Genomic DNA, 22,209 nt, shown 5'->3' on the forward strand with positions numbered 1-22,209 from the left:
GCCGATTCCCACAGTTCATGTGATCTGCATAAATTTTTTCTAGCTTTTCAAAGTTGGACTTTCTTTAAAATAATAAAGAGCTTTACAAATTGAAATTGTCATGTCAGTATAAGGGTCCCTGAAACAGTTCGGACAATCTTGTAGATGTGTAGGGTGCAGCTACAGTAAACATTCACACTGCAATTTAGTGAAGCGTCTCATATTAAAAGAGCTACGGACAATTACAAGTTATCCTCCTCCCTAACCATGCCTTTCTCCTCAACTTGTTCATCAAGTGATCTGGCTAAGCTCTGCCTTCATGGCTCTGTGTCATGATGTGACGCCGTGTCGTCTACTTCCGGTTGTCTTGGAGCTTCTCCAACCTCTCTGCGCTGGGCTGTCGATCCCCTACAAAGAGCTATCCAAGCAGCGCGCATTGTGAGCGTTCTGTCGTAGCTCCGAGTGTGTCGGTATTCCAGTAACCACAGGTGAGCTGGGATTTTGACGAATGGGCAGAGGCATTAACTAAAGCCCTTCCATAATTGTACCACTGTGATGAAGGAGCTTTAGCGTAGACATACGTTAGCGGCCTGACTGGCCTGCACAGTCCAGCCACCTGGTGGCGCAGAGCTTAACAACCAACACAGAGCTAATATTGCTGTAACCAAGTGTAAAACATTTTAAACATTTCAAAAGACGTGTTCACAATTACGCTCCTGCCGAAAATTTATACAGCAGTAAAGTAGAATACACTTGGTTACTGCTATATTATCTCTGTGCCACCAGGTGGCTGCACCGTGCAGGCTGTTCGCACTTGCGCCTCTGCTCATCCCATGAAACTCCCAGTCCACTTGTGCTTGCGTTTACCTGAATACCTGGTCACGGTAAACTCTATTGTGGTTGTTATCCTTCAGCGTAAAGTGATGGCTGCAAACGTGTAGATGCTGGTGCCAGTCAGATACCGACAGCCCGATGCACTGCAGCCCTTTGCTCGCATGTTGCCTTGCAGAGGGACACGATGTCGCCTATTGCTACATTTGCAGGTCAAACCTAGCAAAAGTGGAGCCATGGTGCTCGCGAAAAGAATGCTCGAGACCAACACTGACTGCGCAGCTCACGTTTATACAAGCACATGGCACTTGCTGCATACTGGAAGTGCTTGAGTGTATTGATAAATTGTCATTGTGTATTCTCATTCTGTTACTTATTTTTTATAGAAACAATTAACCAACATTCCAGCTATACGAACAACATTTGTTTCTCCATAAAGTTGGAAAAATTATCGATGACATGACCTGGCTAGCCAATTAAATAGCTTGCACAAATGTCGTCAGTGGGCCTAAAGTGTTCAGTTTGGATGGATCAGCTGAAAACTCATGGTAGCAGCGCTGCTGTGATCGGTAGCGATGCACATTTTTGAAACCTTATTAATCAATACACGTTTTATGTGGAGCGCTTAAATGTGTCACTTAATGATCAGAAGACCCTACCCTAACAACTCAGTACGTTTGTCATAATCTTGCCAACTGTTTAGTATGTGCATGTGTGTGTATGCATGCATGTGTATTAAATTTACTGTGGCAGAAATTAAGAACTTCAAACTGAGTTGCTGTATCCATCCTTCTGCTAAGGTGTTGGCATCACGTTGCAGCCGTCCTTGTCATGTTGTTGATGAAGAAGGTAAAACAAACTTCATCATCATTGAAAATCAAATTCGTGCTCCTGTCACAATACAGTTGGGAACTGGATGTGCAAACCCCCGAGCTATTGCACAACATTCATGCTTGGCAACATGTGGGAGGTATTGTGTGCCATGCAGGCTTTGGGAGCGGGGGTCATCTGTGCGTATACTTCAGAGGCCACAGTAGGCAATCTTGTGTAGATGAAGCCAACATTGTATGCATTGCAAAGTTGTTTTGAGAAGATAGCACCGTTATTCGAGAGAGCCTACTGCTATAGTAATCAGCAGGAGTTCAGATGTTCGGGGAAATAGTTGTTTCTCTGTCTCCTTTTTAACATTCTGACTTGTTTTTCAAATTGATATTTATGATGGGTGACTTTTTATTCCTTTTAGCTGCCCGTATTGCTAATGAGCTGATGATTTCATGAAAGAGAAAAATGTAAACCCCTTGAAGAGCATGATCATACCATTCGCTCAGGTATGTGTCACCACTTCATTACCTTGGCATTTTTATGTGTTTTTCAACCATATGTATCAATGCATGCAATTGCTTCCCTTAATCAAGAAGCCTTGATTCACTTCTCGTAACTTTTCTTGCAGGCTCCAGTGTTCATCAGCTTCTTCTTTGCCTTGCGTGGAATGGCCAACTTGCCTGTGGAAAGCTTTAAATATGGTGGCATGTTGTGGTTTACTGATCTCACTGTGCCAGATCCTTTCTACATCCTGCCATTAATCACCAGTGTTTCACTCTTCTGCACTCTTGAGGTGAGCTGGTTATTGCACTATGAAAGCAAAAAAATTATGGAGCATGTTACAGGCATGGGAATAAGCATTGTTTCAATAAATACACTGGTGTTCTAGTGCCTGATGTTCTAGGCCTATGGCAACACTTGAAAATTTTTATCTGTGCACTTATGACTCCCCCCTTTGTAGCAGTGGTCTCATTCCAGAATGGCACTTTGCTCTTGTAGAAAAGGCTGTAGTAACAGCAGAGCAGTTATTCTGCTGCAGGAATGTTTGCAATAGTCCTGAATCAATCAAGGCCAAGCTAGGCCATAGTAAACAGTGAGTGGGTTGTCACAACACATGGCAGTGCTTTTCTGTAGGACCTTTAGTTAAGCTTTTATCAATGGCGTAAGTTGCCCAAATGCTCTGGTGTGTAATAAGTTAATCAATACAGGTTAATCTATTGATGTTTACATTTGTGAAATTTATTAATGCGGTCATAAACCTCTGGTTTAGTGTCAAAACTATCTTGATGGCTTATACTATGAGGTGTTAGAGTGACTCTACTTATAATAATCTTCCACTGCAATACCCATTTAATCAGTCTCATTTATTTAATCAACCTCTGTTAGCCCTCGAGGAAGAGATCGGTAGTTAGTGATAATTATTTTTAGACCATGGAAAAGAGGATCATGGCTGGCAGAAACAGTCGAGGAAGGGATCGGTAGTTAGTGATAATTATTTTTAGACCACGGAAAAGAGGGTCATGGCTGGCAGAAACAGTCACGGAGATTTCATTGTAGGTACAGTGTGTAAGACAAGTGCAAGGGGAAATACAAACACAGCACTGACTGCTTACTGGTTTATTAATTGTATACCACTTAATGTACCAATACAGTTTAGCCGACTTCTAATCCCACTTGTACAAGCATCAATTACCCGTAGCTGTGGTAACTCAGTGGCTACAGAATTCTCCTAAGCATAAGCAGGGTGTCGAAAAGAAAAAAGTACTGGTTCGGTTTGGTTCAGATTCAGCGCACTCTGATTTCATTCTGGTTCAGTTCCAGTTCAAAAAAATACAAATTTATAACAGCTTGCGAACCGGTTCAGCACAGAGAGAGAGAGAAAGGATGCATAGAAAGGTAGGGAGTTTAACCGGAGGTAGGTCTGGCTGGCTACCCTGCACGAGGGGAAGGAGTAGGGGGATAAAAAGAGAGTGGAAGGGCGAGAGAGATAGAAAAAGAGACAAGCACAGTAATCTTTATCCTGCCCTATGGAGAAATGCTACACAGTGCCATTGACTTGTCTGCATGGCCCATGTGCCGGCTTTTAGGGAGGTGGAAGAAATGGGCTCCCTGGCATATGGTAGATAGAAATCGGTGTTTTTACACGAATATCAATGAAGTTTAATGTTGTACAGCTGCAGCAGCCATACACATAAAGATGCTGTGTCATTGCAAGAGTGTGCAGCACATGGTGCGTTGCATCAGACGCCCTTCCTTTTCGTAGCGTTTCCTTTTACTGACATCTGTATTAAGTAGGGGGAAAACAGTAGAAATTTATAACGGCATTCAAATAACAAGATTTTTTAATCTAGTGTTTAAGAAAAACAGCCGTCCAATATAGAATAGAATACTGAATATTTCGAGTTCAATTTTCAATTTCGAATATCTCTAATAGGCTCCGCGAAAAATTTCGTGGAGCTGTACAGCCTCATTTGCTGCAGAAGTGATGTCTTCCACTTAAAATAGTCTAGCTGAGGACGCTGAATTACATTAACTGACTACAGGCACTACAACACCTACATAATGAATGGTCTGCAGCAGAGCCCTCATAGATGAACAGCTGTCTACTTCACTGAATTTGAAAATGTAGCTTCCAGGTTAGCATTACAAACAAAAAAAAAAGGAAAAAAAAAGAAACATTGCATTATTGATTTTTCTTTCCACAATATATTGCAGCTCTTGATGAAAGTCCACTTATTGCAAACATTTAAATATAAAACATACAGTAAAACTTTGTTGTAACAAAGTTGAAGGGGGAGCCAAAATTACTTTGTTATATCCTGTTATATCCATTACTTCGTTATATCCATTGTTGCACTTTACTGCACTATATTCCCTATGATGTGCACAACTTTAAACAAGCATCGAAGGAGATGGCTTTGCATTCCACGGAACCGCTACACGGCCACATATGTGATGAAAGTTTAATAAAACAGTAAAGGAATCTCCAGCTTTTGCAACACACGACTTAGCACCTGACGCGACTGCCTTTACGATAGCTGCCTTCTGTTCCAATGTGATGGCCTTTCTTTTCGGCTTTACACTTGGCTCGTCTATAGCATAGTTAAACTGGCAAAATGGCAACGCACCAGTGCAACCTGGGGGGCCACACCCAGCTGTACCAGCCTGCATAGCACCACTGTGAGAGACAGAAGTGCGATGATGATAATGATCCGCTGCTTACGCTCAGCCACACACAGTGGTGCCTGGAAAAAGTCCAGTGTTGCTTGATGGCATATTTAATGCCTGGGCATGAGAGTTTTGAACTTCTGCACCGAATGTGTGCTTAACACCGTGGAAAGCAATATATTTGGCATGCAGGGATCAGGTATTTTTTTGGTTTCGGAGACAAATCTAGTTCGTTATATCCATTGGCTAGACAATTTTACTTTATTAAAACAAGGCTTCAAATGCATGGACCTCTCAGAGGATTTAAAAGGGAATTTCACTTACTTCATTATATTAATTATTTCATTATGTCCCATTTAATTATAACGAGGTCTGACTGTAAATTCATGTGACAGTCAGGTTTGTTATATGTATACTTGACTTCACAATCAAAGCAGATGTAATGTCGCAACAGTCAGTATGCAGTTTCATTGTCGATAGTCTGACGGAACCTCGTCTTGTCATTAAGAATGATGATGAAACAGGACAGACCTCAACCAAGATTAAAAATGATAAATTTGATGTTTCAGCCCAGCATGTAAGCCTTGTTTACGGTGTGTTTAGTTTCATTCCGATTTTAACCAAGGCTCCCGTGTTAAGGCCTAGACGTAAAGATTTTAAAACCTTGGCTGGTGTTTATCCTGTTTAATGATTATGTAGTTTGCTGTCAGTCATACTTCTGCTTTTCATACCACAAGATCTTTAAGCTGGGGCAAATATTTCTGTTAAGGTTTGACGACATAAATGAAGGTTCTCACACACATTTCCCCAGTGGAAGAACGGGACAGCCAGATGGACAAGGCAAGACAGAGCACTATGTATTTGGTACATTTGGTTGTCCCAGTGTTGCTCTGGAAAATAGCACTACGTCAAACCAGCTAGCCCAAAAGCACTTTTTTGTAAGCTTGGCAGTCACGTGTCTCAGTAATTTCCCTGATGAACTGCACTTTTGCTTAGCCACCACTCAACATTCTTAAAGGGCCCCTCACCAGGCCACATAGCAAATTTTGTTTATATGTTGGAAGTTGTTACGTGCCCTCTAGGGAGCGTCCTACCGCAATAATTTTTCAAATTGGTTCATTAATAGCCGAGATATAAATACATGTATTTCAGTGCCGCGAAACCATGCTTTCAAAAGGCGAGCGTCACTGCCAAGAGAGACACTCTCTGCCCTTGCGCCATCTAGCCTCCGCAAGCAAAATTCCTTTCCTGCATTTTCCCATGCCGAAGCTGGAAAATCGCGTGAAGCATACTTCACGGGCATGCCTCTTTCTTTTTTATTTCTCGCATTTTTTGCTGTGCAGCACACTTCCGGTGACGGCCTCGAGCGCAAGCTGTTGCGCTTGTCTTGAATCGCGCTGCGCACGATTTTGCGCACGAGAACACCCGACTAGCAGTATAAGTCAGTGCTGCATGAACCCTGAGGCAGATGCAAGCGGATCACAGAGCATGATCGTGCGCTGGAACATAGACACAATTTCGTTGACATAATTTCAGAATGACATAATTTCGTTGTCAGCGCGTGTGACTGCACGACGTGGGAACAAGCAGACAAAACGGAAGTACGTCTCTCTTGCTGCGGTGCTAATTAAAACAAAAATACGCAGACATTCAGTTTGTATGTTTTATTATTTCTGTAAACTTTCATTTGTCTATTGAAGCACCAGATTAAGCAAGTGATGTTACCTTGAATAATTCTCGAAACCACGTGTCACTATGAGCGACGTCACAGCACTGCGATTTACGTAGGTGCACTTGTGTGATATACGTTGACTCTCCGGCTGGCAGCGCAGCACCCGTGAGGAGAAGGGCAAACTGCGTTTAGTTTTAAATTTGACCTGCTTCCGTGGCACATAGTGGTGTCTGTAATACTTAGCAGACACGGTCGTTAGCGCACATTGTATGCACTGCGCTTGTCAGCTCAAAATGGCCAGACCTGGTAAGGGGCCCTTTAAAAGAGTGCCACAAGGACAAGGTACTCGAGTGTCTAGGTTAGTTCTATTTTGTTGTGTGCAATTAGAAAGTTTTGCGTGCAAGTTTTGACGCTGTTTTGTACTCAAGAGATTTATTGCTCTTAGCCAAACATAAAACTAGTTTTCTCTGACCTTACCTCTATTCTATATTTTGAAGTATCTCAGAAAACAGTGTGTATACCGCTATTGCAGAGTCTTACGTGCCATTATCTTTCAGCTTGGTGCAGAAAGTGGTGTCCGAGCTGACAATCTGCAGTGGACACGATATGTTTTCCGGTGCCTGCCAGTGGTTATTTTCCCAATCACCATGAACTTTCCATCGGTATGCTTGTAATTTTGGGATCTTTGCTCTTGATTCTGTATTCTCCTGTGTTTGCAACTACAGTGTAGACTGCTTATAACGTAAGTTGCCGGAGTCGCAAATATCCGCACTATAAGCGGTACCGCACTATAACCAAAGCAACAATTTTCAAGGCGCGCACATATGCAAAACATGTGCACCCAGCCGCCACGCGTATGCGACAGTCGAGGAATGCGGCTAAAACGTTTGCATTCAATTTACAGTCGAATCTCGTTAATTCGAACCAAATCACGCGGCGGCGCCTACGACCAGGCATTGCTCCGGCACCGCCATAGAGTAAAAGCTTAGGAGAGACCCCTCAATGTCACGCGCGAACAGAGCAAAAAAAAAAGAAAGAAAAAAAAATGCGGCAGAAATTTCACCCTCTCTCAAATGGCAAGGTCGCCGATTCTGCGTTGCGCCGGAACATGCCTGTATGTGCCGACTAGAGTGTACTAGATATTCTAGTACACTCTAGTGCCGACATCTCAGCCACGCTAGCGTAGCCATGCGTAGAAAAACCCTTCTTTCTCCTTTATGCTTCCTCTACTTTCTAGTCACGTGTTGACCTTGCACGCTGCGGCTACGGTGCAGAGGGAAGCAGCGGCGCTGTCCCAGGCCGGCCAACGAAACTGCCCACGCCGGCAAATGCCCGCTTCCCGATAACGACAGAAAACTAAACTTCGGGGAGCTGGTGCCGGGCCGTTTGTAGCGGCGGCGAGCGCGCACGGTGAAAGTCGTAAGTGAGGGAGCTACAAGGGAGGGCGAGGGGAGCCACCGAAACGGCGGAGTTGCCGAGGCGAAATCCGCTTCCCTGCCGCCCTCCTCCCTCACATTCCACGGTCTCCGCGTGCGGCCTTCGCCGTGCCGTGCCGGTGCCGCTTGTTCCCTGAAGTTTCTTTTACTGCCGTTATTGTGAAGTGAGCGTTGGCCGGCGTTGGCAGTTTCGTGGCCCTCGCTCGCTATGCGCGCCGTGATATTTCACAACTCGCACTCAAAATTCTGGTTTCAGCCTTACTGGCTGTTCGTTTGCACCACGTGCCCTTCTCCTCCACTTCGTCTCTCTTTCTTCCTCGAGCACTCCTTGGGGCGCCCGTTTGAGGGGAGCGTTCGCTGTCTCCGCTGACTTCCGTACTCCCACGCAGCCGCACTGTAACCGGTATTTCGTTTCCCGCAACTGCACTATAAGCGATACGTGTATACATGGAATGCTATGGGAAAATTAACGGGAGTCTGAAAAGACCGCACTACATCCAGTCCTGCACTATAAGCGGTTACGTTATAAGTGGTCTATACTGTATCTAGCTGAACATGGGAAATGAGAATGTATTGGTGTTATTACTTCCCTGAGGCATTTTTTCTTGAAATGCGTCCCCCCCCTTCAGGATCACATTTTGATGGCTGACTTAAATTTTATAGTGATTTATTTGGAGAACAAACAAGCAAATAAATGTTTGGTGACAGTAAAGCGGCAAAAGCTTTTTTTAATGTGCAGTTTTATACATGATTTATTGCTGAATACATGGATAAACTAGCATAATTTATTTTTTACAAGTGTAATAAAATTCACACAACCTGTTTTTAAGTTTTATATATATGTTTGACAAAACTAGGGCACAGATTTTGAAACATTCCATTTCATTTCCCACTTTTGTTGTGTCATGCCGAGGGTGTGATCCCAGCAAAGACAGCGATGTAGCAGCCTTTGAGCTATGTCCAAACCAATGATGAATGGCCAGAAGAATGGAAAATAAAGTTTATCCTTGGAGAATACGGCTCCATGGGATGTGCACCCTTAGCATATGTGAGGCATGCCATGTGAGCACCCGGAAGCAAACTCAGTGGTATGCACCCATCAGAAGAACGAAGCGAGGGAGAAAGTTGCAGTAATCAGTTGTTAGATCACTAGGTGAGATTCAATTAGTTCTTTTGTGTCTCAAAGAGATGCACGCACGGCAGTATCATGTTTCGCGAGCACCTGCCCGTAAAGAAAGTAATTGCGCCCCTATGGGAGAGCCATGTGGGCTAGCATTCTATAGTAACTTTCAATGATAAGAAACCAGATAGAAATCAGTTTTCCTGACGCCCATAACTCGAAACGATTCGTGCAAGAATTAAAAATTTAAAGAGTGCAAGCATGGGCGTGAGCATGTGGCAGTAGACCAGGCGCTAGTGGGAATACTCCCATACTACCACAGTGCCAGCTACCACAGTGCCAGTCATCAAAGCAACCCTAGGCAGTGCTTCATTCTGGAAAAAGCAAATATTTTTTTAATGCTTGGTTGCCATCATACATATACGGCCGTGACCACTTGAGATTATTTCCTACTGCCATACTTGTACAGCGGTGACGCTCAAAGGGTTAATGTACAGTGGTTTCATTTAGTTAGCAAGAGTTGTTCTCACTACGAGTGTCGCGAACGTCAATGTTTATGCTGCTTTAAATTCAGTGTGTTTTCTACCAATTAGCCACCATTTTTTAAAGACAAACTGTCACTTCTGAAGATGCCTTTTGGCACATGGCTTGTCATGGTAATTTTAGTGTACAGTATCAGCTCCAAGCTCTGATAATGCTCATAGTGATGAGCCTGTCGGTGCTTAAGACATGTCTTCTTGGTATCTCGACCCTAGGACCAATTATGAGATATCCATCAGTAAACTTGCAGGAAAGTGTGTTGCCGTTTCACATTTTCTCAGAAAGCTTTTTTTAAACACTGTGGCACAAGACTGTGTAGAACACCAGTGTGGTTTGTGGCCGACTTTGGGGACAAATATCTTAGAACTCATAGTAGTCTCAGTAGTCCTTAAGTGGGCATCCCTTGAGCAATGACTGACTTCAATTCCACAATTGTAATTTGTGCCTTCAATTAACTTGAAGTGTATTTACTTGTGAATTTGTTAATTAAATGGTTACTGAGTGATTGTCACAAAACTTCTTGTTCGCACCAACACAAGTAATGCGCCACCAATAAACTAACAATCTATATTGCAGTGTTTTCAAAAGGTCATTAGGCATTTTGCTAGTTTAATTGATTTAAAGCCTTTGTCTTCCTCTACCGTATGCCTTCATATGGGGTTGGTTACTGCAATGCAATTCTTAATAATAAATGCAGGCTCTTCTGTGTTACTGGGTCACAAGCAACGTGTTTACCCTGTGTCAAGTGGGTGTGCTTCGCATTGAAGCAGTGCGGAAGCGTTTAAACATACCAGCATTGGTCAAACACAAGAAGAGTGAACTGACCCTTTCGAAAAAGGGATTTGTAGAAGGTGTCAAAGAATGTGAGTGAGCATGAGCTTCCTTCCTCTTTTCCACAAGTGTGCATGTGCTTGTTACATATTGCTCTATTGCATTTATCTGTGGTTAATGATCTCTGAAAGTGCTCAAAAATTATCTGTGGCTAGTGATCTCTGAAAGTGCTCAAAAATTCTCTTAAGTGAGACACTGAAACTGAGAAATATGTGCTAATTGTACACTCATTGGCTGTCTTTGTTCATAGCAAGGCTCAACACTATAAATACTTTGCTGTGTTCTTAACCACATAAAGCCAACAGACAATGAAGCCAAGGAAAGCATCGGGGAAATTAAGTGTAGTTGAAATTGGAATGTATAAAATAATGAAGAAAGGGGAAATGAAAGTGGACGAAAAGATAACTTGTCACCGGCGGGAGCCGAACCCGCAACCTCCGCATTACGCGTGCGTTGCACTACCAATTGTGCTACACCGACGGCCATCAATTCGTCCACTAACTTGGGTATTTATGTTTACTAGATCTAGCCCTAGGAGTGTTAGCCAGCGCCACTCAGAACCATGGTGGGCGGATGTGGAACATCTTTTTTAGCCCGATGGCGTCACGATACACGTGATCTTAGAGAGCAGGCACGTGGCTAATAAACCCTCGTATGCTACCTAATGACATCAAGGCTGCCAGATTCGAGACCCTCGTAATGAAATACGAAAGAAGAATGGGAGCCGAGGAGCTCGATTTTATTAGTCATAACCACATAAAGCCAACAGACAACGAAGCCAAGGAAAGCATCGGGGAAATTAAGTGTAGTTGAAATTGGAATGTAGAAAATAATGAAAAAAGGGGAAATGAAAGTGGACGAAAAGATAACTTGTCGCCGGCGGGAGCCGAACCCGCAACCTCCGCATTACGCGTGCGTTGCACTACCAATTGTGCTACAGCGACGGCCATCAATTCGTCCACTAACTTGGGTATTTATGTTTACTAGATGTAGCCCTAGGAGTGTTAGCCAGCGCCACTCAGAACCATGTTGGGCAGATGTGGAACATCCTTTTTAGCCCATTGGCAAGTCGTCATGCTGTATCTTTGCTGCATTTATTTTATCATGCAGCTAAACCAGCTACTGCGTAATTTATTGACCCTTTTCGCGGCGATCCCGTGGGCGCTGCCATGTTTGATCACGTGGTGACGCGTCCATTGCTTGCCTCAACTGCCTCCGTTGCCTCCTTGTTTACAATGGAAGTGCATGATGCCGGCGCGGCTTAGAAAACCTGTTTTGGGCGATATCGTGGATGGTGACTGGGTGAACGACATGAAGCTTTGATCACCGCTTCAGAGGACATGCAAAAGTGCTTTCGGAGCTGATTAACAGCAGCGTATATTGTGTTTGTTCTAAAAGCGGGGCTAAATATGTATTCCAAGCATTCCGCTCATGAATTGAATCAGGATTAGTGTGTTTTGCTCTTTGTACTTTATTTGGCAAATATTTTGAAGCAGCGGCTTGTCAGTTTCTGACTCAGTGAAGTTCCTCGGTGCGGCCACTATCTGATTATATTTTGCCTAATCGCTCGCGGGTGTGCTCAGTTCCGACAGATTTGTTCTTGCTGCGCACAAGGCTTGAATCGTAGCTGTTCTGCACATTGCAATACATTCGAACCCAGGTATATCGAACTCGCCAAAAAACGTTTGTTAGTTCGATATATGGCATAATTCGATATAGGCCCGCCATAGAATTTGATGATGCAAAGGCACATACTAATAAGAAAAGTACTTTATTAATATGGTGGCTTACTTGCGTGCCCTACTTTGGAACAAGATAGTCCTGGATTTTCTTCTGTTTCAACGACTTCGCTGCCTGCGACAGCACGGACGCCTCCACGTTGTCCAACGAGTCGGAGCAGCTGAGACCGCAACCTTCTATATTCACGCAATAGCGCCGGACCAACGCAAGTGCACTAATCACTTCGGAGGATGTAGGCAACGGGCCATCGTCAATTTCCTTATTGCTGTCGCTTTGGCTCGTGGTCGGCACGACGTCTGCAACGTAGTCCTCATCTTGTAGCTGGCCCATGATGGCGACATCATCGTCCGCACTGACGAACTCGTCGAATGTCGATCCGTCGATAGCACCCGGGAACTCTGCCAGCTCACTCCAAACTTCGCTGAATGAGGACTCGAGGAAAAGAGGCAGCAGCAGGCACACAAGCATAAAGAAAGAAAAAATGGCGCTCACTTGTACCGCCTCCGCGCCTCGGAGAAAGCACGACGGCCTCTGATTGGCTGTAAGCGCTGCGAGCAGGCCAGCATCATTTTTTGCAGGGGGGTGTTTGCCCGTGCACAGCTGGGTCTAAACCACTTTTTTTAGGGAGGTGCCGGCAGTTTACCCCGCCACCGCGAGGGAAAGCCAACTTGCTGGGGCACTTTTGAGGCACATGGAGTTTGATATATCGTTGTCGTTGCTATTTTCGTTCGATGTAACAGTAACTTTTGCTATATATTCTCAATGTAAATTTACCGTGTTTAGAAATTGTTCGATATACGGGATAATTTGATATAAACGGGTTCGATGTAGTCGGGCTCGACTGTACCTTGTAGCAAATGCGTATTATCGCGAGTAACTCGCTTACTCTTGTGGGCCGTCACGAAACATTCTGCTTTGACCATTCGTGCGCTATCGATGTAGTACCGTCACTTATTGTGCGTATATAGTGCGCATATATTCAAGTGTGCGCCCATTCACTTATTCTTGATACGTCGGCGATAGAGTGGGAGTAAGTTTTCTAGATAACGTGCGCGAAACTTACTATGACAGGAAGCGGCGCTACTCCATTTGTCATTGGTTAACGAGTGGTACTCACCCTTGCCGACGTTCTGGGGCTGAAGCCCTTCCTTTGAAGGTTAGCAATACAATGCTGGCGGATGAGCAAAGTTCTGTATCCTCGAGGAAAGCCGTACATCTGGAAGTGCCGGTAACACATACGGACAGTTGCAGCAGCGGTCCGCGAACTTGGCCACACAGATTAATTCCATTCCTTAACATGCCAGTCACTATTTTTGCACCCAACTACTGCACTCATCTTCAATCCACATGATTCAATCTAGCACGATTGGAGCACAGTGCATTAGCGAAAACTCAGTTGCATTTCCGACAGCTGATAGCACAGAAGCAAGGTAGAAGCGGCAATGGTTTCGTATTCGTGCGCGGTCGCTGAGGAGACGTATGGCGCGCCGCCGTAAGCGCCATCTCGTTTCTATAAAACAAACTGCTCCGCGAAAAGGGTCAATACATAGAGTTGCAAAGGTCATCTGGTTTGTTTTCTTCACAGCTTTGAGGCTCTTTCTTGATTGTTTTAGCTTGATTCGTTACGCTTCTAATTGATGCCATCTGAACGAATCCAGCCAATGACTGACTGCCACTGATTTACTTCAACCTGTATCCTGAAGGACAGTGTACTTCAAAATGACATAGGGAATAAGAAGCTACGTTTTTGGTGAAACTGCCGGTTCATTGCTCCCCATGGGTGTGTGACATTTGGCTAAGCTGTCTATGACGAAAAGTTGGTTTCACCCGAATGGTGAAGCATTGATAGCAATAGCAAGGTATTAGGCAGTTACATGAAGGTTTGTAGATTTATCAGCCGGATAAATTGCAGTAAACATTCGCTTCCTAATTAAATTAAGCTTGGTGCCACGTGAGCACAGGAATACATGACCAGATCTCACTTGATGGCCGTGGGAACTCGATCTCACAAGACTGCCATGAAGAGCGCCAGCAGCGTGTAGTGAACGCTTGGAACTGCCGTTTGCTTCACCGCATTTTCGAAACATATATTATGCGATTCAGTGTGACGTCTAACACTAGGCACGCAGAAAGACATTGTGCATGAAGCCACCAGCCACCTCGGTTCACCTTTACCTTTGCACCCACCGCAGTGATAAGAGTGCGTATACACTCAGCAGTGCGGACAGACATGCGCAGCTACGGCCGGGCTAGAGAAGGAGGCGCGCTTGCTCTCCTCCTCTAGCAAGCGCTTGATCACGTGATCTCCAACACTGGGTGCGTGGTAAGATGATGCGCATCAAGCCACTGTCCTTCTTGGCTTATCCTCACACACTTTCCCTCGCACTTGGACTTGATATTGAACATCACGCCAATGGCAAAAATTTGCCTAGAGTGTCTATATAATTGGTCTCACAATAATATAACATAGCAACTAGGCAGGTTTATTGTCTACCTCCAGAAGGCGTTGCAGGGCCCCTTAAGCCCACTCTGGAGAGCTGGCATACCTTGATTATGCCCTAATGGACCTCAGTAAGTTCAGAAGCACTAACACTTAGTGATTGTAAACACTGACAATGTGTCATCAATGTTTTGTTACTAGTAAATATCAGATACCTGTATTTTGTTAGATGATAGAAGAAATTACATTGTAGGTACAGGCTGACTTATTGTGGTTGTGTGTGATTATAGAGAAAGAAATTATTCGAGGATTGACATTACATCTAGCTGTTTTTTTCTTTTTCACTTACAGCCTTCACAAACACTCGCATTGCTCGAGAGATTGAAGAGAGGTCTAAGGCAGACGAGATACGATTCAAGAAAGCTGGAATAGGTCCAGTGGTGAAGACTTATACATACAATCCCACCAAGCAGGCTTTTGCCAAAGGAGCTGGTTCAAGTCCGAAAATCAATGGTTAGGATTAGTAAGAACAACAGGATTCCAATGTGCCCTTTTAGTCTGAACGAACCATTCAGCCGTAGCTGCTTGTAAATAAACTAAATATATAAACGTAACAAGTGGTTCTGGTGATTTAGTCTTCGTTGTGTGCATTGTTTGCTGTGTCTTTGTACCTTTGTATTACCTTTGTACTGCAGTTCGAATTCGCAAAACTTTTCTTATGCAAGTGCTGATTCTGGTTTTCCAACACATTATTTATTCTGTCTTTACCATCTTGGTACCGATGACCTGCCAGGCTGATCACAGAGAGACCCTGCTACGTAAGACAAGTCTTGTGAATCGGGGACCAGATTTTTTAAAACTTACTGCACTCGTGCCAGAAGCACCTACTCTTGACATCAGGTATTGCTGCCTGATTCCTAACTGCAGGATCACAAGTGGGATCTGTGCTTTTGTATGAACCAGAACCAGTCTTTTTGTTCCTGCACTCTTTAAATGCAGTTCAGTGATTGAGCTAGTTGAACCACAACTTGCAAGGGCTACTTATCAGGAAAAAACTGGGCCATTGTGGGGAGCAAGAAATAATTATTTTATGATAAGCAAGAGGAAGCATTTCAACTCCAAATTTGGCAAAGCTCATGATTACAAAAGTGGTACCAGCATGTAGAATGTTCTTATGTTACTTAAATTTTGTTTGGGGTGTGGAAATTGTGAAAAATTGGTCACTACTACAAAAAAAAAAGTCATTTTCTTGTTCAGTCTAGATTGAAGCACTGTTGCATTTTTGCAAAGCAAGAGAAGTTGCCACTATGTACAATTTAGCATTGAGAAATTTCAAGTTTTGCTTTTTATGACAAAATGTCCGTTATGATGAACATTCATATGGATTATCATTTTACTTTGAATGTTTACAGCATGTATGGTGTCACTGATGAGTCTAGTACAAATCACTTAGGACCTTGCTCACATCCATGCAAGTCCACTTGTTTGTATTATGCTTATAATCATAGCATATTTAATATATATATATATATATATATATATATATATATATATATATAGGTAACATTACTGCTTTTCTGTGAGGCTCTTTCATTGGGTTGGATTTCTTTTAGCCTTGCAACAGTGTAAGCAATGTCTTATTCTTGATGTTGTGCTTCCTACCTGTATAGACATGAAAGCACTGCAGGACAGTTGCTGTGTATTTGTTTTGCTGGAACTCGCATATTTAATGAACAGCAAGAACAGGAGACAGCATGAACATGAATGAACAGGACATAGGCATAGACCTCCTGGACAAAGAGTTCACCTTTCTTTTTAGGGTTATGCGTAGATGGCAACAGCAGTGGGGTGGTGGTATAATGTGCATAAGCATAAAGGCACATTTGCTCTTTAATAAAACTAATGATGTCAGTAGCACACTGTCCTGTGTATTCGTGTTTGTGTGTCCCCCATTGTACATTTGTCATTTCGCATTAAATGGAGAAGCTTTGGCAATTAGCAACTGGCCCAAACTAACATTTAGTTGTTTTGATTGTACCTTGTAGCTAGTGTTACAAAATTTATTCTGTGGTTTCATTGCCTGGCAGAACATTGCCTGAGCTTGAAGCATTCCCTTCCCAACACAGTCCCAAATTCCCGATTCAAGAAAATGCGCTCAAGCTCATCATTTGGAAAACAAAATGCCTGAATGTGTTTGCTATGGATCCATTTCAGTAAATGAAGGAAAAAGGATTGAAACAAAGCAAAGCTTTTTTTTTGCCATTTAGGTAGTTTTGGGGGTGACCCAAAAGGTGATTGCAGGCCATGAACGTTCAGATTAAGCTAAGGCACTTGTGCACTTTAGAAATATAGACAGACAACCAAAAGACAGCTCTAACCCACCTGCCAAAGAGGGTTGCACCACCTGCAGAGTATTGTCCTTGTGCCACAACACTGCAATCGTGAGACCACATACTAGTGTTACAAAATACAGAATTTTCACAGAAAGCGATGTTACTAAAGCCACACATACCCACACTGGAGGTAAACTTATCAACCATTGGAACATGTGACACATATTCGATTTAAATTTAAACTGACTTTGCCATGGAAATAGGAAAATTCTAGTTAACATTTTTCTCATGCATGTCTTAACAATTAGTGGTGCTAACCACAGCTTTACCAGAAGCACGGGATCACCTTGCAGATAGTAAATTGAGCAGGCCTTTCATCAATGTGCATTACATAGTGAAGATGTGACCAGCAGTGGTGTCTAAACATCTATTTTTGTCGTTGTGTAAAACCGGAACAAATATTCTTCAGTACCAATGACAGTGTAGTATATGTATCTGTATGTCTGCACACACATGCAGTCTATGTAGTGTGAGATGCTACAAGTACCAGGAGCTATGAGAAGTGCTGTGGTGGTGGGCTCCGGATTAAGTTGGTGTTCTTTAACGTAGACAGTACTATCACAAATCGTTTAATGAGCACAATGCTATCATGGATGCTGTATTTTTGCATTCCGTCCCCATTACAACTCCGTTTGGTACATCAAACCTTGTAGCAAACGTATCTGCTGCATCTTCTGCAGTTATTCCTTTGAACTGACCCCAAATAGGGCTGTCACCGTTCGCAGCAAACTGCATGTGCATATCCTACGCATAGGCGCCGACTACGGGGGGGGCTCCGGGGCGCGTATTTTGCTTTCCGCGAATGATTGCACACGTGAGAGAGAAAAAAAAGGAGGGCGAGGAGGATGGCACCGGTGGAACGGAGAACACGATGGGCTGGTGGGGACTAGGCACAACTGTGGCTGCTGTTAAGGGATCGATGGCATTCCTAAATAAATGCATCACTGTTTTGATGATCCAAATATCTCACTATCAGGGAGGGAGCAGTCTACCTGACTGGAGCAGTATTTTTTTATTTGGGCTGTTGCTATCGCTGCTCTCCACAACACCCCAACGACCACCGCTTCGCGTCGGACCTAGGCACAACCGACCACGCCGCCAAACAGAGAGGACAAAAAAAAAAAGAAAATGGTTATACCAAAAAAAAAAAAAAAAACTTCCTTGCCGAGGCAGGATTCGAACCCACATACCCCCGATCCCAAAGTGAGCATCATAACCACTAGACTATACAGGCACGCTTCCGGAGCATGCATTCATACAAGCCATGTGATTGCGTTCGAGCGTCGTCGTCGATAAAAAGCTTGTGCCATGCTCCTCGCCCTCCCTTTTTTTCTCTCTCGCGTGTGCAATCATCCGCGGAAAGCAAAATACGCCTCCGGGGCTCAAGCCCCCTCCAGAGTTCTCCCGAGGAGGGGGGGGAGGGGGGGCAGAGCACCCCCCCCCCCCCCCCCCCCGGCGATCCCTAGCCTCTACCTTTTCACTTCCGTAACCCCTTCCCTAAAGTGTCATTACCGGAGTTCTCTTACCTACATAATTTGAGGATTCTTTTGCGTTGCCTCTACCTTTTCACTTTGTGGCTAAAAGCTTACGGCATCCTTGTTGGCGCAGACATGCACGACTTTTAATTCATACTTTCGATTTATTTTGGCAAATCGTGACAATAGGAGGACAAGCACATTAGAAGCACCAGCGGCGCCCTACCTCATCAATGTTCCCTTCCTTCAACGTTTTTTAAAATTTCCGGTGAAAACACCATGCACAGACACTATATATTTAAATATATACACAGGACAAAGTTTGTTATATTTTTTAAAGAGAAGGAGGTAGCCAACTAAATGGATAGCCTATGCCTAGAGAATGAATATGTTGATGTATGTTCAGCTCACTTCAAATTACGTTGCGTGCTTTTTTGACCCTGAAAAAAACCTGCAGCCTTCAGTGACCCCTTCGGCAGAGTCTTCTATCAACAGTGTGTGAAAAGCACGTGAGTGATATGCGTCTCAATATTGATTCTCTTTCCAGTAAGCAATGCTAACGACTGGCTACAAAAAAAAAAAAAAGAAAAACAAGAAACGCTCTTCTAATTATTTACAACATTTATGCATTAGGGATGGAAACATCGTCTCTTGCAGCAGAGACCATAAATACGGGGTGTTTCAGCAAACACATTAAAGAAATTTTTAAAGGTTGCCTGTGGCAGATAGCACAATTCTAGTTCATGAGCTGGTCTACTCGAAGAGGCGGACATCACTTGCACAAAAAATTGAAATGCATAATTGACTAATTAACAAAAATTCACCAATTAGGTTTTGAACATTAACTTATGGCCCATGTTGCAATTTACAAATTCTAGCCATGGAGTTCGCAAGGCGGATGCACTAGGAACTAATTCTCAGGATGGCACCAGTTTCGAGATATTAATTCCCGAACATTGCGGAGAAATGCATTGGCGTTCCAGTTACTTTTGTGCTTACTCGCCATAGTTGCTTAGTGGCTATGGTGTTGGACTGCTAAGCATGAGGTCGCGGGATCAAATCACGGCCTCGGCGGCTGCATATCAATGGGGGCGAAATGCTAGAACACCCGCATACTGTACGTTAAAGAACCCCAGTTGGTCTGAATTATTCCAGAGTCCTCCACTACGGCGTGCCTCATAATCAGATTGTGGTTTTGGCACGTAAAATCCCATGATTTATATATCTATTCATACTTTTGTGCTTCGATGCATAAAACAATGTTTTGTTAAAGTGACTGCCAATGCATTTCTCCGCAAAGTTAGAGAATCTTAGCACAAATGGTTTCCAGCAGAACGTGCAACCAACGAGCTCAGGCAAACACTATTTTAGAGAATCTTATATATCGACACTGGTGTCAGCCTGAGAATTAGTTCCAAGTGGATCCGAACTCCACGGCTAGAATTTGTAAATTGCAACATGGGTCATAAGGTAATTAGCTAAAAACTTAATTGGTTAATTTTGTTAATTAGTCTATTATGCATTTCTATTTTTTTTTTGCAAGTAATGTCCGTCTCTTCGAGTAGACCGGCTCATGAACTAGAATCTGCCACAGGCAACCTTTAAAAATTTTTGAAAGTGTTCGCTGAAACACCCTGTATGGCGAACGGTTCATACAGATGCGCGATTCACCGCAACTCTGAAAATTAGATTCATCATCATTATCTGCCAATTTTTATGTCCACTACAGACGGCCTCTGTCAGTGATCTGCAATGACCTCTGTCTCTTGACTCTGCAACACCAGAGGCGCGGAAAGACAGCCCGGCAAGGAAGACGGCGCGCATGAAGTTAGCAGCCATCCCTGCTCGCCCACCAATGGTTACCAACAATCAGATATGGCACGCGGGCCGCCTAAGCGTCTGCCTGCGCGCACAGTCATTCACAGTTATGGCAGGGCTAGAGGAGAAGACCATTCTCCATTCGCATTTGATTACGTGACCTACAACTAACCCGAATATTGAGCGCGTGGGAAGATAATGCCCATCAAGCGGCCATCTTTTTAGGCTCACTGTTACGTGCTTTTTCCCACACCCACAGTGTATGGGTCGCTCATTTATATGGCTTTCGGATTTAATACGGAACATCATGGCGACGACAACAGCGACAATCTGCATGGAGTGTCGATATAATTGCTTTCGCCATAAAGCGCGAAATAGAAAATTGTTAGCAAAGGGTATATATACATGGGTAGGTTTCGGAAAGCTGGTCCCCCCCCCCCCGGAAAAATAAAAACTTACCGCCTATGCTTACGAGCGCCCACTCGCGACTGTCCAAAATGCCCAACATTGTGTTTTACCTCTAGAAATTACCCCTGTAATTATGTTTTCACCACCCTCTCAAGTAATTACCAATTAAAATTTTCAACTTAAGCAGTAGGTTCATCTCGCTTAGCTGTCATTGATGGAGATAGAATATAGGAGCGAGCATAGACGGAAAGTTTTCATTTTTCTGGGGGGGGGGGGGGGGGGGAGCTGGGGCCTGACCAGCTTTCCGAACCCCACCCATGTATGATTATTTATATTACCTTTAATAACAGTTACACTGGAAACTTCATGTGACCTCGAAAGATTGTTCACTGAAGTGACGAGCTTATATGAGTATTTGCATAACCTCAGAGTAGGAGACAATTCAGTTTTACAGCCTGAGTCCCCTCGCACTGCCAAGAGTCTGGCGTCTCTTGGTTGAGCCATGCGACAAGTGGATTCAGTCAGTTAAACACGTTAGGGAGTTTATTTGTTTTGTGCGCATTACACCGCACAAATAGACATCTATGAAAAAGCAATGTAACGCCTTGTAAAAGATTTAATACAAAAGATACAATCAAGAAATATTTTCCTGACGAAAGGTCAGTTATTGAGAAGACATAACATGTATAAATATTAAACGATATACTGTTAAACCTGGATATAACGAAATTGACAAATTCGTTATATGTAGGTTCCGCACGAAAATTCGAAAAAGAAACGCTTACTGTATCTACTCGATTCTTACCGCTTACCGATGGCGTCGTAGCGTCGTATAAGGCCCGTTTATAGTCCGACGTTATCGGAGCACGAGCCAGCGTTGTTTGCGGCCGGTCATGCTACGCCGGTTGTGCTGCGCCAGCCGAAACGCCATCTCCGACGCGCGCGCCGTCGACTGTTATCTTCAGAGCATGCGCAGAACAATCCGAAGCCCGCAAGCCGCTGTCTGCGACCGTCGGCGAAGCGGTGTGGGCTCCTTTATTTCTTCGTGCGAAATGGCATTGTGGGTCGGCGCAGTCAGCGCGACCAACGCGCGAATGGGTCAGGAGCCAATACAGTGCCGGGCCCGTCGAGGCGCGTCGGAAGCCGCTGGTTACGTTGGCTGCACCGGTGCACTCAACTATTGACCCACTTCGCAGCGATCCCGTGGGCGCTGACATGTTTGATCACGTGGTGACGCGTCCATTGCTTTCCTAAACTGCCTCCATTGCCTCCTGTTTACAATGGAAGTGTATGATGCCGGCGCAGCTTAGAAAACCTCTGTTTTCGGAGATATCGTAGACGGTGACTTGGTGGACGACACGAAGCTTTGATAACAGCTTCAGAGAACATGCAAAAGCACTTTCCGAGCTAATTAAGCTATGTCTAAACGGGCAAGCAGCGTCTATGGTGCTTGTTCTAAAAGCGGGGCTAAATATGTATACCAAGCTATCCAAACATTCCACTCATGAACTGAATCAGGATTAGTGTGTTTTGCTC

At 44.0% G+C, this 22,209-nt stretch overlaps 1 protein-coding gene across 1 annotated transcript; it reads left to right on the plus strand.

Moving 5' to 3' along the window:
- The first annotated feature begins 2,046 nt into the window (after window positions 1-2,046).
- Window positions 2,047-15,196, plus strand: LOC119446405 (mitochondrial inner membrane protein OXA1L-like). Its single transcript, XM_049669971.1, has 5 exons — window positions 2,047-2,138; window positions 2,261-2,425; window positions 7,030-7,134; window positions 10,266-10,431; window positions 14,931-15,196. The coding sequence occupies exons 1-5, from the start codon at window positions 2,085-2,087 to the stop codon at window positions 15,095-15,097; spliced, it is 657 nt and encodes a 218-aa protein (XP_049525928.1). The 5' UTR covers window positions 2,047-2,084; the 3' UTR covers window positions 15,098-15,196.
- Window positions 15,197-22,209: the final 7,013 nt, after the last annotated feature.

Source organism: Dermacentor silvarum, chromosome 1, assembly GCF_013339745.2.
Source record: "Dermacentor silvarum isolate Dsil-2018 chromosome 1, BIME_Dsil_1.4, whole genome shotgun sequence".
Taxonomy (NCBI): Eukaryota; Metazoa; Arthropoda; class Arachnida; order Ixodida; family Ixodidae; genus Dermacentor; species Dermacentor silvarum.

What these genes read in the sequence shown, in the direction of transcription:
- LOC119446405 (XM_049669971.1), top strand. Translation starts at nt 2,085, where the DNA reads ATGAAAGAGAAAAATGTAAACCCCTTGAAGAGCATGATCATACCATTC. An exon ending in TGATCATACCATTCGCTCAG is followed by an intron (nt 2,139 to 2,260) that starts GTATGTGTCACC and finishes CTTTTCTTGCAG; the next exon opens with GCTCCAGTGTTCATCAGCTT. An exon ending in TGTAGAAGGTGTCAAAGAAT is followed by an intron (nt 10,432 to 14,930) that starts GTGAGTGAGCAT and finishes TTTCACTTACAG; the next exon opens with CCTTCACAAACACTCGCATT.